The sequence below is a fragment of the Sebastes fasciatus genome, chromosome 8 (genome assembly GCF_043250625.1).
Source record: "Sebastes fasciatus isolate fSebFas1 chromosome 8, fSebFas1.pri, whole genome shotgun sequence".
NCBI classification, from domain to species: Eukaryota; Metazoa; Chordata; class Actinopteri; order Perciformes; family Sebastidae; genus Sebastes; species Sebastes fasciatus.
In genome coordinates, this window is record NC_133802.1 from 35,467,379 (window position 1) to 35,486,909 (window position 19,531).

The 19,531-nt window shown below is 43.3% G+C and overlaps 1 protein-coding gene across 1 annotated transcript; it reads right to left on the minus strand.

Moving 5' to 3' along the window:
• Positions 1-751: 751 nt before the first annotated feature.
• Positions 752-18,936, minus strand: tamalin (trafficking regulator and scaffold protein tamalin). Its single transcript, XM_074645214.1, has 8 exons — positions 18,683-18,936; positions 15,704-15,756; positions 13,621-13,675; positions 6,979-7,081; positions 6,051-6,144; positions 4,892-4,958; positions 1,817-1,883; positions 752-1,573 (listed from the first exon to the last, which is right to left on the minus strand). The coding sequence occupies exons 1-8, from the start codon at positions 18,872-18,874 to the stop codon at positions 1,086-1,088; spliced, it is 1,119 nt and encodes a 372-aa protein (XP_074501315.1). The 5' UTR covers positions 18,875-18,936; the 3' UTR covers positions 752-1,085.
• Between the last annotated feature and the right edge of the window lie 595 nt (positions 18,937-19,531).

Genomic DNA, 19,531 nt, shown 5'->3' on the forward strand with positions numbered 1-19,531 from the left:
ATCCACCCCCCACACACACACACACACACACACACACACACACACACAAAAACACACACAGTCAGAGGGCTCGGCTCCAACAGCATGGCCGCCGCATACCATCGCTCGTCATCATCAACACTCCTGATGGAAGCATCTCTGAATGACCGGCGGAGGACAAAAGGGATCAACGCCGGAGAGTGACCGCCGTGACCTCACGGGTCAGCTGGGAATGAAAAGACTCAGAGCAACCCCCGCCCAACACACACACACACACACACACACACACACACACACACACACACACACACACACACACACACACACACACACACACACCGAAGCTGCCATGGGAATATGGCAGCGTGGAAGAGGAGGAATCCTTGGCCTACAGGAGCTGAAAGAAAGCGGTTGTGTTTCGGAATTTTGGGTCATGCCTTTCTCCGCACATTCCTCGCCGTCCTCCCAACAATACAGCGTGTCACGCCGATACAACAGCCTCCATTCTGGACACCTCGCACCACCAACAAGCCTCAAACCATCACAAACCAGACGCTGACCTCCAGAACTCAAGTGATAAGAGTTGTGGAACGATGAAGACTCGCTATATTTAAAAGCATCACATGGCGTTGGGACACATCTCCAGCGGGGAAATTACAACCAGACGGCGTGTACCCTCGAGGTCTGGCAGCGAGCGTTCCCACAAACAGCTGCAGCTTCTGGAACAAAATAGCTTTTCTTGCAAACTCTGCACAAAATAATGAACGAATAATCTGAAAATGACACATTTTTATTTTTAGGAGCCGTGACTTCAACATAAAACAGGATCAACAGGAATCATCCAAAGTAAAAATCAAACTTACAAAATGTGGCGTTGCACAAACACGCCGTCGTAACGCCGTCGACTCGGCAGTCAGAATAAAAGATGGTGCATGCAGTAAAAGTGGACAAAGAGCAGATCAAATAAATAAATAAGTTAAAGAACTAAAGGAAGTTATGTACAGCTGTGAACCGCTGCAGACCGGAGACACATGTTCTTTCTCTTCACTCTTCTTCGGTGGTTTTGTGCTTTCAGTCTTTGGGTCGGCGACGTCTCGGCCGACGGCTCACAGTTTGCTCTCCTCCTCCTCCAACGGGCGGTTCAAGCCCGGGATGAATTTGAGGATGCGCCTGCGGAAGCTTTTCTGTTTGGGCTTCCTCTGCAGCGAGCTGACTCCTCCCTGCTTGTCCCCCGAGGTGGATGAGGACGAAGGTCCTCTCATGTGGCTGCGTGTGCTGGCGCTGCGGGTCAACTGCGTCTTGGCCGTGCTGAAGAGCTCGCTGGCCGGTCGGAGGCGCTGCTGCTTCTTCTGCGGCTGCTGCTGCTCTTTCTTCTTGTCTGTGCCGTCCGAGTCCACGCCACCGTCCTCCCGGTACGGGCAGGTCTGGTAGAGAGGGTCGTCCTCGGTGGCGGTGCTGAGAAAGCTGGCGCTGCTGCTGGTGCTGCCAGTGCAGCGGAGAGCTCTCTGAGCGGCGGGGCTGGGAGTGCCGAGGCTGCCGTACACGCCTGCCGACTCCAGGGACTCGTAGACCGCGGCGTCGCTCAGCACGATTCCTGCAGGACGGAAGAAGAGTGAGGACGGAGGACGACCACGAGTTTAACACGCAGGAAACTCTTCAAACTACGTTACGCAGCGCTGCGCAGCGCTACGCTGTCAACACAGTTAAAACAGGTCAGAGAAATATTGTGTTCATGTTTCTACATGTATAAATCTGATGAATGAATGTGTTCTGTGTGTAAAAGCAGATTTGACACGGAGAGAAATAAAGTAAATGAATGAATGAAATAATATCGTACCGTGAACCAGCCTCTGCTCCTGCACCATCAGCGAGCGATATTCATCCCATTTCTCATGAAGAGTTTGCTGCAAAACAAAGACGGAGACGAGACGGAGACATAATGTTCAATAAAAGACACAACAACTCATGAAACAGGAACGTAAAGGGTTAACGGTGGGACGCATTCATTTAAGGCCAGACAGACACTACAGGAATACCCTGACCCTACTACAGGGTTACCCTGACCCTACTACAGGGTTACCCTGACCCTACTACAGGGTTACCCTGACCCTACTACAGGGTTACCCTGACCCTACTAGAGGGTTACCCTGACCCTACTAGAGGGTTACCCTAACCCTACTACAGGGTTACCCTGACCCTACTACAGGGTTACCCTGACCCTACTAGAGGGTTACCCTGACCCTACTAGAGGGTTACCCTAACCCTACTACAGAGTTACCCTAACCCTACTACAGGGTTACCCTGACCCTACTACAGGGTTACCCTGACCCTACTACAGGGTTACCCTGACCCTACTACAGGGTTACCCTGACCCTACTACAGGGTTACCCTAACCCTACTAGAGGGTTACCCTAACCCTACTACAGAGTTACCCTAACCCTACTACAGGGTTACCCTGATCGTACTACAGAGTTACCCTAACCCTACTTCAGGGTTACCCTAACTGACTAGTGGAAAGAATACACACTTAGGTGTTTATTTTACTACTTTGTCTTTTTGTGTCTGTAGATTTACCTAAATTCACCCAAAGTTACAGTCAGAGAACGCCTCATTTACATATTTAAACACAACATTTCAGAAAACCTGTAATTCATAAATACATCGTGTTGATGTGAGTAATGAACTGGGGAAGTTTTGATGGTGATATCTATAATCTTTGATCCTGTTCATGGGGGGTCTCCCAGCTCATGTATAACAGAGTTACATTATGTGTGTCCACGCAAGGGACTGATTACATCAGTATGTGTGAAACCGAAAAACTGCATTGACACATAACAGGAAGACGACTTCCCCGTCTCACCGCTAACTGACAGGCAACGTGGTCGGACTATGACTGGACTAGTTTTTAGTGTGTCCGTTTTTCTGTCAGTGTTTTTGTTTGTAGTCGTTGCTAGGGCTGTCAATCAACTCAAATATTTAATCACACATGTTTTATCTGTTCTAAATGAACCTTAAAGGGAGATTAGTCAAGTATTTAAACCTCTTATCAACATGGGAGTGGACAAATATGCTGCTTTATGTAAATGTATGTATATATTTATTATTATAAATCAATTAACAACACAAATCAATGACAGATATTGATCAGAAACCCTCACAGGTACTGCATTTAGCATAAAACAATATGCTCCCATCATAACATGGCAAACTGCAGCCCAACAGGCAACAACAGCTGTCAGTGTGTCAGTGTGCTGACTTCACTATGACTTGCCCCAAACTGCATGTGATTATCATAAAGTGGGCATGTCTGTAAAGGGGAGACTCGTGGGTACCCATAGAACCCATTTACATTCACATATCTGGAGGTCAGAGGTCAGGGGACCCCTTTGAACATGGACATGACAGTTTAGCATAACTGTGGAGCGTTATTTAACCTCCTTCATGACCAGCTAGTCTGACATGGTTGGTACCGATGGATTCATCAGGTTCTATAGTTTCAGATGATACCAGGATCTTCACTCCAGTTTTAAAACTGATCCGCTACAACCTAAAAATCACAAGTTAACGCGTTAAAGAAATTAGTGGCGTTAAAATGAGAGCCCTAGTCAATAGCAACATGAATGAGTTGTTGTATTTAGTGATATTATATATATATATACTGTATATATAGAGAGAGATATCCCGGCGTTGCAGCGTGTTGAGCAGCAGGTTAATGTGTAACAGGAGGATTAGTATCTCAGAGAGCCGAGGATCAGAGCAACAGCTGCTGGGATGTTTGAGGGGGAAGCTGGCAGCTTTCTAACAGCCACCAGTTGGAGAATGTCTGCAGAGATCAGGGAGCTGCTGCTGCAACAGGTGGTGCTGCTGGGGGGGGCAGGTGTGTGTGTGTGGGGGGGTCTATATCTAACATTATTACACGGCTAGGTTGAATACTCAATTCTGATTGGTCAATAACGGTCTGTAATTTCTGTATAACAGACCGTTGCTACGTATAACAGACCGTCGCTATGCATAAAAGAACGTCGCTACGTATAACAGACCATTGCTATGTATAGCAGACCGTTGCTATGTATAACAGACCGTCGCTATGTATAACAGACCGTCGCTATGTATAACAGACCGTTGCTATGTATAACAGACTGTCGTTATGTATAGCAGACCATTGCTACGTATAACAGACCGTTGCTACGTATAGCAGACCGTTGCTATGTATAACAGACCGTCGCTATGTATAACAGACCGTCGCTATGTATAACAGACCGTTGCTATGTATAGCAGACCGTCGCTATGTATAGCAGACCGTTGCTATGTATAACAGACTGTCGTTATGTATAGCAGACCATTGCTACGTATAACAGACCGTTGCTACGTATAGCAGACCGTTGCTATGTATAACAGACCGTCGCTATGTATAACAGACCGTTGCTATGTATAGCAGACTGTTGCTATGTATAACAGACCGTTGCTACATTTAACAGACCGTCGCTACATATAACAGAATGTTGCTACGTATAACAGACCTTCGCTACGTATAACAGACCGTTGCTACGTATAACAGACCTTCGCTACGTATAACAGACCGTTGCTACGTATAACAGACCTTCGCTACATATAACAGACCGTCGCTACGTATAACAGAATGTTGCTATGTATAACAGACCTTCGCTACGTATAACAGACCATTGCTACGTATAACAGACCTTCGCTACGTATAACAGACCGTCGCTCGGTATAACAGACCGTTGTTACATATAACAGAATGTTGCTACGTATAACAGACCGTTTCTATGTATAACAGACCGTCGCTACGTATAACAGACTGTTGCTACGTATAAGAGACCGTTGCTACGTATAACAGACCGTTGGACACACACAGTCTGACAAACAGTAAAAAGGAAAAAGCTTCAGTCACCTTCAGATACTGCAGCCGCGCTTCCAGCTCCGCTTTCCTGATGGAGTCACTGTAGACCGTCTCCAGCCTGTAAACCAGAATAAGACTTTATATAACCAGGATAAGACTGTATATAACCAGAACAAGACTGTCTATAACCAGAATAAAACTGTATAACCAGAAGAAGAATGTCTATAACCAGAATAAGACTGTCTATAACCAGAATAAGACTGTATGACCAGAATAAGACTGTATATAACCAGAATAAGACTGTATATAACAATAATAAGACTGTATATAACCAGAATAAGACTGTATATAACCAGAACAAGACTGTCTATAACCAGAATAAGACTGTATAACCAGAAGAAGACTGTATATAACCAGAATAAGACTGTATAAGACTGTATATAACCAGAATATGACTGTATATAGCCAGAATAAGACTGTATATAACCAGAATAAGACTGTATATAACCAGAACAAGACTGTATGACCAGAATAAGACTGTATATAACCAGAATAAGACTGTATATAGCCAGAATAAGACTGTATATAACCAGAACAAGACTGTATATAACCAGAGTTCATCAGAGTAACAGGAAGCACGTATAAAAACAACAAGAGCCATAAAACAACTACAGTGTGACCGTATGAAAGAGTCTTTTCATTAGACGGTGGTGGAGAGGAGGACGGGGGGGACGGGGGGGACAGTTTCCACTCCACGCTGGTAAATCCTCTGAATTACACGAGTGGACTCGTTTTCACTTCAACCTTTAGACTCCAGTTAGTGTCCACAGAGTAATGTGATGATGTCAGACTGTAACTGTGATCCTGCTCTGATGCTCTGATGTGGTTCAGATCACACACACTAACTGGGCTGTACAACTTTTACAAGAGGTGGAGCAGGAGGAGGAGGAGGAGGAGGAGGAAGACGACGACGAGGAGGAGGACAAGGAGGAGGAGGAGGACGAGGAGGAGGACGAGGACAACGAGGAAGAGTGTCCATCCATCCATCCATCCATCCATCCATCCATCCATCTATCTATCTAATCAGATTATTTCACTTTAACAACCATCAAGCTGCTTCTACCTTCCTGTCAGATGGACTTCATGTTTCATCTCTAGAATAGATGAACACGTTAACTGATGAATTATATTGATATTGATCCGTCTGTACCTCAGCGTGTCGCCACAGGCCCGGATGAGCTGAACGATCTCCTGGTGCCGAAACCCGTCCACGGTGACCTCGTTCACACTGGTGATGGTGTCCCCTGCACGCACACGCACACGCACACACACACACACACACACACACACACACACACGCACACATCAGGTCAGGATTCAATCCGACTGGCTGTTTGATTGTGAATGAAACGTCGACACATGTGCAGCGCAGATGTGCAACACAGATGTGTAGCCCAGATGTGGAGGAGGCGTCGGGCTCCTTAATGAACTAATTTAAAGATGTTGAAGCCACATCGGTTTATTTATCTGAGACTCGTATTGTTCCACTTGAGGACCGTTAGATGTGGCGTGAACGCTCCTGCGTGACAGCAGCAGCGTCTGTGAGCTCTCAGCCTGTTTTCCTCTTTCAGAAACCGCCGCCCGATGATGAATGATGTCACTGCGCTCGCAGCGAGACACGGGGAACAATAGAGCGAGCATGCGAGGAATGTAGGAAGTGAAACTGAAGTGACACACGCAGGTTGGGTGAAGGAAGGAGGCGGAGCGGCTGGGGACCGAGCCGTCACGAGTTTGAAACCCAGAGATAGTTTATAGAAGCAAAGTGAATGACATCACAGCTTCTGTTGGACTAAGATCAACTCTTTTAAAATCACTCTTTCCATCTTTGAGGATTTAGAAAAAGGACCCAAAATGTCCCGTATGAAAATAAGACTTCCTTCAAAGTGTGACTGACTGTAGACATGGCGCTGAGAGAGGAGCTGAGTGTTGACTTGAGGATGAGAAGGCAAACAGGCCTGTTGGTACTTCCCCACGCGGCTGGCGTACGGCACGACGCGTGTCAGCTGACTTCCCCTCAGGTCTATTACCAGAGCTCTACAGGTTATTTTAGGCTTCAGTTCAAAAAAGAGGAAACTCACCAACTCTAAGTCCCGATTGCTGGGCTGGACTGTCATCGTGCACTTTGCACACAAACGTGCACATCTCCACCGAGTTCTGGTCCTGGTGGTGCAGCCCGTACGTCTGAAAGAGACACAACAACCGCTGAGAAAAATACATACGTCCTTCTTCTTGATGTAGAGGAACCGTCTCACATTAACAATGTGTCCGTTATACACAACCACCGCTGGACCAGCAGCTGAGGACGCCGTGACAGAACGCCAGAGACACACACATCAAATCACTGAACGTCTACCTCTCGCCAAAATATACTCCGACGTTTCATAAATGACGTCTGAAATTCGGCTGAAAATAACGTTGAGGCTTCAGCAGACTGAGCTCGTACTTTTAGGACTAAATTCTCTCTTTGTGTTACGATTCCTCCAAGAAAACGTCCATGGAAGCACAGAGGGAACGTCACACCACAAAACAGCATCTGATTGGTCGAACTCAACAGAAGCCGCCTGATTCTAGTTTCATACACTGCTGATCATTCATGTTTTACCTCCTCTATTACACACAGGAGGTAACTGTATTACATGGCGATAAGACATGAACTGTATTACATGGATGTAAAACATGAACTGTATTACATGGAGGTAAAACATGAACTGTATTACATGGATGTAAAACATGAACTGTATTACATGGATGTAAAACATGAACTGTATTACATGGCGATAAAACATGAACTGTATTACATGGATGTAAAACATGAACTGTATTACATGGAGGTAAAACATGAACTGTATTACATGGAGGTAAAACATGAACTGTATTACATGGCGATAAAACATGAACTGTATTACATGGATGTAAAACATGAACTGAATTACATGGATGTAAAACAGGAACTGTATTACATGGAGGTAAAACATGAACTGTATTACATGGAGGTAAAACATGAACTGTATTACATGGATGTAAAACATGAACTGAATTACATGGATGTAAAACATGAACTGTATTACATGGCGATAAAACATGAACTGTATTACATGGAGGTAAAACATGAACTGTATTACATGGAGGTAAAACATGAACTGTATTACATGGAGGTAAAACATTAATTGAATTACATGGATGTAAAACATGAACTGAATTACATGGATGTAAAACATGAACTGTATTACATGGCGATAAAACATGAACTGTATTACATGGATGTAAAACATGAACTGTATTACATGGCGATAAAACATGAACTGTATTACATGGATGTAAAACATGAACTGTATTACATGGATGTAAAACATGAACTGAATTACATGGATGTAAAACATGAACTGTATTACATGGATGTAAAACATGAACTGTATTACATGGATGTAAAACATGAACTGAATTACATGGATGTAAAACATGAACTGAATTACATGGATGTAAAACATGAACTGTATTACATGGCGATAAAACATGAACTGTATTACATGGCGATAAAACATGAACTGTATTACATGGATGTAAAAAATGAACTGTATTACATGGAGGTAAAACATGAACTGTATTACATGGATGTAAAACATGAACTGTATTACATGGAGGTAAAACATGAACTGTATTACATGGATGTAAAACATGAACTGTATTACATGGATGTAAAACATGAACTGAATTACATGGATGTAAAACATGAACTGTATTACATGGAGGTAAAACATGAACTGTATTACATGGATGTAAAAAATTAACTGTATTACATGGAGGTAAAACATGAACTGTATTACATCGATGTAAAACATGAACTGTATTACATCGATGTAAAACATGAACTGTATTACATGGAGGTAAAACGAACTGTATTACATGGATGTAAAAAATTAACTGTATTACATGGAGGTAAAACATGAACTGTATTACATGGATGTAAAACATGAACTGTATTACATGGAGGTAAAACATGAACTGTATTACATCGATGTAAAACATAAACTGTATTACATGGAGGTAAAACATGAACTGTATTACATGGGGGTAAAACATGAACTGTTTTACATGGAGGTAAAACATGAACTGTATTACATGGATGTAAAACATGAACTGTATTACATGGATGTAAAACATGAACTGTATTACATGGCGATAAAACATGAACTGTATTACATGGATGTAAAACATGAACTGTATTACATGGATGTAAAACATGAACTGTATTACATGGATGTAAAACATGAACTGTATTACATGGCGATAAAACATGAACTGTATTACATGGATGTAAAACATGAACTGTATTACATGGAGGTAAAACATGAACTGTATTACATGGAGGTAAAACATGAACTGTATTACATGGCGATAAAACATGAACTGTATTACATGGATGTAAAACATGAACTGAATTACATGGATGTAAAACAGGAACTGTATTACATGGAGGTAAAACATGAACTGTATTACATGGAGGTAAAACATGAACTGTATTACATGGATGTAAAACATGAACTGAATTACATGGATGTAAAACATGAACTGTATTACATGGCGATAAAACATGAACTGTATTACATGGAGGTAAAACATGAACTGTATTACATGGAGGTAAAACATGAACTGTATTACATGGAGGTAAAACATGAACTGTATTACATGGAGGTAAAACATGAATTGAATTACATGGATGTAAAACATGAACTGAATTACATGGATGTAAAACATGAACTGTATTACATGGCGATAAAACATGAACTGTATTACATGGATGTAAAACATGAACTGTATTACATGGCGATAAAACATGAACTGTATTACATGGATGTAAAACATGAACTGTATTACATGGATGTAAAACATGAACTGAATTACATGGATGTAAAACATGAACTGTATTACATGGAGGTAAAACATGAACTGTATTACATGGATGTAAAAAATGAACTGTATTACATGGAGGTAAAACATGAACTGTATTACATGGATGTAAAACATGAACTGTATTACATGGAGGTAAAACATGAACTGTATTACATGGATGTAAAACATGAACTGAATTACATGGATGTAAAACATGAACTGTATTACATGGCGATAAAACATGAACTGTATTACATGGATGTAAAACATGAACTGAATTACATGGATGTAAAACATGAACTGTATTACATGGAGGTAAAACATGAACTGTATTACATGGATGTAAAAAATGAACTGTATTACATGGAGGTAAAACATGAACTGTATTACATGGATGTAAAACATGAACTGTATTACATCGATGTAAAACATGAACTGTATTACATGGAGGTAAAACGAACTGTATTACATGGATGTAAAAAATTAACTGTATTACATGGAGGTAAAACATGAACTGTATTACATGGATGTAAAACATGAACTGTATTACATGGAGGTAAAACATGAACTGTATTACATCGATGTAAAACATAAACTGTATTACACGGAGGTAAAACATGAACTGTATTACATGGGGGTAAAACATGAACTGTTTTACATGGAGGTAAAACATGAACTGTATTACATGGAGGTAAAACATGAACTGTATTACATCGATGTAAAACATGAACTGTATTACATCGATGTAAAACATGAACTGTATTACATGGATGTAAAACATGAACTGTATTACATGGAGGTAAAACATGAACTGTTTTACATGGAGGTAAAACATGAACTGTATTACATGGATGTAAAACATGAACTGTTTTACATGGAGGTAAAACATGAACTGTATTACATGGCGATAAAACATGAACTGTATTACATGGATGTAAAACATGAACTGTATTACATGGATGTAAAACATGAACTGAATTACATGGATGTAAAACATGAACTGTATTACATGGCGATAAAACATGAACTGTATTACATGGATGTAAAACATGAACTGTATTACATGGAGGTAAAACATGAACTGTATTACATGGAGGTAAAACATGAACTGTATTACATGGCGATAAAACATGAACTGTATTACATGGATGTAAAACATGAACTGAATTACATGGATGTAAAACAGGAACTGTATTACATGGAGGTAAAACATGAACTGTATTACATGGAGGTAAAACATGAACTGTATTACATGGATGTAAAACATGAACTGAATTACATGGATGTAAAACATGAACTGTATTACATGGCGATAAAACATGAACTGTATTACATGGAGGTAAAACATGAACTGTATTACATGGAGGTAAAACATGAACTGTATTACATGGAGGTAAAACATGAATTGAATTACATGGATGTAAAACATGAACTGAATTACATGGATGTAAAACATGAACTGTATTACATGGCGATAAAACATGAACTGTATTACATGGATGTAAAACATGAACTGTATTACATGGCGATAAAACATGAACTGTATTACATGGATGTAAAACATGAACTGTATTACATGGATGTAAAACATGAACTGAATTACATGGATGTAAAACATGAACTGTATTACATGGATGTAAAAAATGAACTGTATTACATGGAGGTAAAACATGAACTGTATTACATGGATGTAAAACATGAACTGTATTACATGGAGGTAAAACATGAACTGTATTACATGGATGTAAAACATGAACTGAATTACATGGATGTAAAACATGAACTGTATTACATGGCGATAAAACATGAACTGTATTACATGGATGTAAAACATGAACTGAATTACATGGATGTAAAACATGAACTGTATTACATGGAGGTAAAACATGAACTGTATTACATGGATGTAAAAAATGAACTGTATTACATGGAGGTAAAACATGAACTCTATTACATGGATGTAAAACATGAACTGTATTACATCGATGTAAAACATGAACTGTATTACATGGAGGTAAAACGAACTGTATTACATGGATGTAAAAAATTAACTGTATTACATCGATGTAAAACATAAACTGTATTACATGGAGGTAAAACATGAACTGTATTACATGGGGGTAAAACATGAACTGTTTTACATGGAGGTAAAACATGAACTGTATTACATGGAGGTAAAACATGAACTGTATTACATCGATGTAAAACATGAACTGTATTACATCGATGTAAAACATGAACTGTATTACATGGATGTAAAACATGAACTGTATTACATGGAGGTAAAACATGAACTGTTTTACATGGAGGTAAAACATGAACTGTATTACATGGATGTAAAACATGAACTGTTTTACATGGAGGTAAAACATGAACTGTATTACATGGATGTAAAACATGAACTGTATTTCATCGATGTAAAACATGACCTGTATTACATGGAGGTAAAACATGAACTGTATTACAAGAAACACAGGAACATAACGCAGGACGTAATGTAGGTCAAAAGGATCTGTCTGCTGATTGGCTGCAGTCCTCTCTGGCCTTACTTCTCCGTTAAAAGTTCAACTTTTCCCAACTTTTAGTTTATAATAATATATTATATATATATATACTGTATATATATATATATACATATATGTATATATATGTATATATATATACATATATATACATATATATTTTATAATAATAGCCGCAGAATCGCACGGCTGCAGCTCGCTGAGCTCGGGAGCGAACGCCGCAGCTTCCCATAGACATCACATAGCCTCTCGCCGCTCGCCGCTCTTCACCGCTGCTCTGGTGTTAATTCAGCGCCTCCTTTTATGTGGTCAAGGTGAGTCTAAAGGCCTGATGGTGACCTACAGTATCTGCTACATAACGTCTCATATTTTGTGGTGTTTTTGTTACTTCCTCGTGTATTCGCATGTTGTTCCTGGTTTCTGTCGCCGCGGCCTCTCTGCAGAAGGTCACAGCTCCAGATAGACTTCCTCTTGTCACTCAACCATCAGTCAGCCAACATGTGGCTGACACTCAACAACTTCCTACAGTCCAGCGTTCCTGTTAAAGCGTGGACGAGTGTCTCTGATGGAACATTTGCAATGATTCAGATCCGCCGGCTCGCTGGAGATAAACGCAGATATCGTTGAAAGGCAAATATCACATTTGCATGCTGGATCCTGAACTGCACGTCGGTATGTGAACATAACAGGCAAACACGAGACTCCCAGCTCATCTCAAACTGGCCCTGATGACCTCACTTCCTCCTGGCCACAGGCGGCAGGAAGGGCGGGAACATCCATCCAAACCGTAAATAGAACAACATGTCTTTCCCTCCATGCAGCGCTGCTCCACTCACACTGAAGCTGAAACACGCCACGACAACATTTAACCGTTTCAGAGAACTATTTAAAGAAGCACAACAGAGGCGACATTGTAAGGCTGCAGAGCTTCAGGGCGGCGGCGGAGAGATCGGCGAGATACGGAGGTCAAAACGAGGTCAGAAAGTCGTCTGACAGTGAAGCAGGTATTACATGGAAACCACGCGGCTTAAAATACAGAAAAACATCTCCTCTTCTCTGGAGTCATGGGACCGACACTCAGCGAGTTACTGGACTGATGCGTGACCTTTGACCCCTTTAACCTCCGCCACGCCGCAGCAGGCAAATGCTCGGATTAAGAGATTTACAGGCTTCAAGTTTCAACATCTGTTGACGGAGACGTGTCCGATCAGTTTGAACATCTGTTGACAGAGACGTGTTCGTTCTGGGAAATCCTGTTAAATGGCACTCGACCTGTTAAACCCCCCCCCCCTCCGTTAATCCTCTTACCTGGATCTCAAAACCAAACGTCTCCTCTTCCTTCTTCTCCAGAACCACCAACTTCCTGAAAAAGAACAAAGTTTTATCTTTTTTATTTCAACTGCAGCAACTTCTTATATAAGAAATATATATTAAACAATAAATAAATATACTAATAAATAAATAAATAAAGCTATTATTGTATATGACTTCTTATCAGATGGCCGCCCGCCCTGCGCCCGGTTCTGCTCCAGGTTTCTTCCCAGTAATCGGGGAGTTTTTCCTGGCCACAGTGCGCTTGGTGGATCCTGTTGGGTCTCAAAACTCTGGTGTACGGTCATAGACCTGCTCTACATATAAAGCGTTTTGAGATAACTTCTGTTGTGATTTGACGCTATACAAAAATAAATTGATTTGATTTGATTTGATTTGATCTGTGTGATTAATCAGCATCTGTTCTGATACCAGCTGATCGTTTAAAGGGACAGTCTGCAGGATTTGGTGACATCTAATGATTCCCCCCGCTCTCTCCTCCCTTTCCAAGGCCGCGGTAACGTGGTGTTAAACCGTGGTAACGCCGTTCGCCTCACTCAGAGGTCATCCATACCATAATAACTCTACTTGAGGTTCACACAACGGGACTTTCAGAGTCCTCAAATCTCGGTACCGTGCACGAGACACCGTGCACGAGACACTGTGTTGTTGTTTCCACTCTCTCTTCTACTGTTTCTTCCTCTCGGTGCAACAACTACTTCTCTCCGTGTTGTAAATCCAACACATCCAGTCACTTCCTGTTGTTACAGGCTCCTCCCCCAGGTTTACCCTCAACCCGTGTCCCGCGCTCTCATTGGCTGCAGCTCGTGGTCGGAGTCCCCGACAGCTCCAGATATTTAGCCTGCTGGATATCTGGGATGTGTCTGCGAGGCGTCGGCGAGGCGTCGGCGAGCCTCTCAGCTTGCGTCGGCGAGCAGTTCACACATGACGCTCGAGTACGGATGTGCGAGCGGCGAGTCAACGCCGATTTGCCTCCGATCGTCAAGGAGCTCCAAAAACTGTTGTTGAGCAGAAAATCTATCTTTGTGGCTCCTGGTGACGATGATACTCAAACACTCATTTATAAAAGATGAGAGGAGGTCAACGAGATGTTTACGTCCGTCTTCCTCTCTTCATGTGCGTCTTTATCTAAACTGGACAACAAGAGATCTGTGCTGGCTGAACAGGACTTCTTCTGTGTCCACCAGCGTCTGGACGTCACAGCTAAACGTACAGTACGGCGGTCTGTTGGACGGACGGACGCCAGCGTCTGGACGTCACAGCTAAACGTACAGTACGGCGGTCTGTTGGACGGACGGACGCCAGCGTCTGGACGTCACAGCTAAATGTACAGTACGGCGGTCTGTTGGACGGACGAACGCCAACGCAGCATCTCTCGTGCAGGGGCGGCCAAACATGAAAAATTCATGACAACCCTCAAAGAACATCATGCATGACAATAGACGCCCGTCTGAATGAGGCCTTTCACTGAGAGGACTCCGGACACTGAGAGGAGGAATATGAAGAGACAGAAGAGGAGAGGACAGTGAGAGGAGGAATAGGAAGAGACAGAAGAGGAGAGGACAGTGAGAGGAGGAATATGAAGAGAGGACAGTGAGAGGAGGAAGATGAAGAGACAGAAGAGGAGAGGACAGTGAGAGGAGGAAGATGAAGAGACAGAAGAGGAGAGGACAGTGAGAGGAGGAATATGAAGAGACAGATGAAGAGAGGACAGTGAGAGGAGGAATATGAAGAGAGGACAGTGAGAGGAGGAATATGAAGAGAGGACAGTGAGAGGAGGAAGATGAAGAGAGGACAGTGAGAGGAGGAAGATGAAGAGACAGAAGAGGAGAGGACAGTGAGAGGAGGAATATGAAGAGACAGAAGAAGAGAGGACAGTGAGAGGAGGAATATGAAGAGAGGACAGTGAGAGGAGGAAGATGAAGAGACAGAAGAGGAGAGGACAGTGAGAGGAGGAATATGAAGAGACAGAAGAAGAGAGGACAGTGAGAGGAGGAAGATGAAGAGACAGAAGAGGAGAGGAGAGTAGGAGTCAGTGAGTGATGGAGGAGGTTTGTACCTTTGTGGTTCTGGTGGCAGCGTTAGCGGTTTCCAGGTCTGCAGCCCGCCGCCCTGCGAGGAGAAAATGAAACCAGACCTGAAGCGTGAGGTTAACACAGCATTACTCACGGGGGTTCCCCCCCCCGCCCCCCCTTCAGGACACACCTCCTGAACACACGTCAGTGAAACAACCGGTCCATCCCGTCCTGAAGCCGCAACACGTGCACCGTGTTTGTGTTTTAAACCCCACTGAGCCACGATGGAAACATCAAAGGTGAAACCAGAAATGCGCGTCTGGCTGCTCTTTGTTTCCTTCAGTCACAACAGCAGAAGAGCTCCTGGATTTGGCCTGAACTTGGCCTGGATTTGGCCTGGATTTGGCCTGAATTTGGCCTGGATTTGGCCTGGATTTGGCCTGGATTTGGCCTGAACTTGGCCTGGATTTGGCCTGGATTTGGCCTGAATTTGGCCTGAACTTGGCCTGGATTTGGCCTGGATTTGGCCTGAATTTGGCCTGGATTTGGCCTGGATTTGGCCTGAACTTGGCCTGGATTTGGCCTGAATTTGGCCTGAACTTGGCCTGGATTTGGCCTGGATTTGGCCTGAATTTGGCCTGGATTTGGCCTGGATTTGGCCTGGATTTGGCCTGGATTTGGCCTGAACTTGGCCTGGATTTGGCCTGAATTTGGCCTGAACTTGGCCTGGATTTGGCCTGAATTTGGCCTGGATTTCACAGTGAACCAGCCTCCTCCTCCAGCCTGTTAAAGACACAGCGAGATGGAATAAGTGACACAATGACGGCATTGAGTGAAAGCTCCAGTCAGCAGCAGGTCCGGACCAGGTCCTACCTGACTGAGTCCATAAGGACGGGATCTGTCCACTGAAGGGATCTACAACCAGCCCTGGTCTGGACCGGGTCCTACCTGACTGAGTCCATAAGGACCGGGTCTAGAAGCAGACCCGGTCTGGACCGGGTCCTACCTGACTGGGTCCATAAGGACCGGGTCTATAAGCAGGCCTGGTCTGGACCGGGTCCTACCTGACTGAGTCCATAAGGACCGGGTCTATAAGCAGGCCTGGTCTGGACCGGGTCCTACCTGACTGAGTCCATAAGGACGGGGTCTATAAGCAGGCCTGGTCTGGTCCTCCTATGAAAGGCAGCTCTGTGCTCCTGCTAGTAAACTGTTGCTTTCTTTATGTCCAACACTTCCACATTGTCCCGCTCACGTCTCAATGAGAGCATTTATTCCCTCAGAGAGCGACGGGGCGGCTGCAGCACAATGCTCTGTTGTAGACCTGCACACACACACACACACACGCACGCACGCACGCACGCACGCACGCACGCACACACACACACACACACACACACACACACTCACACACTCACTTATATACACTAAAAATCTTTCACTAATACTAAAAGTTCACAAATCTCCATCACAGTATGAGATCATAAATACTTTATAATATGTTGTGTTTTCATTTTAGGATTTTAGAAAACACATTATAAATATAAATAATATAATATAACACATTATAACCTTTTTTTCCACTTATTTTAAACACTTAATTCTCCCACATCACTGCTGAGATAACGCTTTGAGAGTTATCGTTTTGGGTATTTATTTTGTCCACGGTGCTCACCAATACTTTTCTTGCTACATAAAAAGTTTAAGAAGAAGAAAAAAGTATTATATTTCAACTTTTCCTTCATTCAACTAAAATCTAGTAAAAAACAAATGTCCTCCTTTCATCAACATGAACCAGTTCCTCCCTCAACAGCATGAGATGAACAGATTGTTAATGTGTCTGCTGTCATGTAGAACTGAGTGTTGTTATGTTGTTGTTGTTGTTGTTGTTGTTATGTTGTTGTTGTTTTCAGGCGACCGTGATGACCGACAGAGCTGACGACCTGATGGATGGATGGATGGATGGATGTAGGTTTGTGGATAACTGGACCTCTCTTTACTCTGACACTAGTCTGTTTTAAACCTCCAGTGGAAGTACAGTTACAGAATGAGAGACACTAACCAACAGACTAGAAAGACTAGAAGATGCTATCATCCCAGGAACCCCTTCAACGACCCGTTGGGACACCAGGAACCCCTTCAACGACCCGTTGGGACACCAAGAACCCCTTCAACGACCCGTTGGGACACCAGGAACCCCTTCAACGACCCGTGGGGGCCCCAGGAACCCCTTCAACGACCCATGGGGGCACCATGAACCCCTTCAACGACCCATGGGGGCACCATGAACCCCTTCAACGACCCATGGGGGCCCCAGGAACCCCTTCAACGACCCATGGGGGCCCCAGGAACCCCTTCAACGACCCCTGGGGGCCCCAGGAACCCCACTTTGAACACCACTGGTCATCATTAGATATCATCTCCTCTAATAATCATTAAGTTCCACTAGAACCGTGTTCATGTTGATGAGCCGGTTCCAGTGAAGTCCTAAATGTCCAGAACCAGAACTGGACCTGATCTCATGCAACAATAAGTCAATTATTATTATTCTGCTTCTAAACTTCATATCAAACAACTCAAACAATTAGAGCTCAAAATGTTCATAACATAACTTTATACATATTCCTAACTGATACATATTGATTTCATATTGATTTCATATTGATTTCATATTGATTACATATTGATTTCATATTGATTTCATATTGATTACATATTGATTTCATATTGATTTCATATTGATTTCATATTGATTACATATTGATTTCATATTGATTACATATTGATTTCATATTGATTACATATTGATTTCATATTGATTTCATATTGATTACATATTGATTTCATATTGATTACATATTGATTTCATATTGATTACATATTGATTTCATATTGATTTCATATTGATTACATATTGATTTCATATTGATTTCATATTGGTAATGAGAGAGATAAAGTTACTAAAGTAACTTTAAACATGTTCCTAACTAATCGATATTGAGATAAAGAGTTGATGGAGTCGGTACCTTCCGGTAGCTGCGGGGCAGCGTCCCTCCGGAGTAAGCCAGAGTCCGGTAGCTGTAGACCTCTGAGGAGGAGTCCGCCGGTAACCGGGAGCTGTCGGACCGTGATGAGGGGAAATAGACGTCGGTGTCCCGGACTGCGGGTCCGGTCTCCGGTCCGCTGGAGTTCACCTTCTTCAGCCTCCGGAACGTCATGATGGATCACAGAAACCGGATCAGAACCCAGACTAAACTCTCAAACCTCTCAGAGACTCAGAAACACTCTGAAGACCAACTAGAGACTGAAACACAACGTGGAGACAACTGTTGACTCTACAGAGGAGGAGGAGCAAGAAGAGGAGGAGGAGCAAGAAGAGGAGGAGGAGACAGAGGAGGAGGAGGAGGAGGAGGAGGAGCAAGAAGAGGAGGAGCAAGAAGAGGAGGAGGAGCAGGAGGAGGAGGAAGAGGACGAGGAGGAGCAGGGGGAGGAGGATGAGGAGGAGGAGGAGGAAGAAGAGGATGAGGAGGAGGAGGAGCAAGAAGAGGAGGAGGAGACAGAGGAGGAGCAAGAAGAGGAGGAGGAGCAAGAAGAGGAGGAGGAGCAGGAGGAGGAGGAAGAGGACGAGGAGGAGCAGGGGGAGGAGGATGAGGAGGAGGAGGAGGAAGAAGAGGACGAGGAGGAGCAGGAGGAGGAGCAAGAAGAGGAGGAGGAGGAGGAGGAGCAAGAAGAGGAGGAGGAGGAGGAGGAGCAAGAAGAGGAGGAGGAGACAGAGGAGGAGCAAGAAGAGGAGGAGGAGCAAGAAGAGGAGGAGGAGCAGGAGGAGGAGGAAGAGGACGAGGAGGAGCAGGGGGAGGAGGATGAGGAGGAGGAGG

What these genes read in the sequence shown, in the direction of transcription:
- tamalin (XM_074645214.1), bottom strand. Translation starts at nt 18,874, where the DNA reads ATGACGTTCCGGAGGCTGAAGAAGGTGAACTCCAGCGGACCGGAGACC. An exon ending in TGCCCCGCAGCTACCGGAAG is followed by an intron (nt 15,757 to 18,682) that starts GTACCGACTCCA and finishes TTCTCCTCGCAG; the next exon opens with GGCGGCGGGCTGCAGACCTG. An exon ending in CGCGGCTGCAGTATCTGAAG is followed by an intron (nt 1,884 to 4,891) that starts GTGACTGAAGCT and finishes TTTGTTTTGCAG; the next exon opens with CAAACTCTTCATGAGAAATG.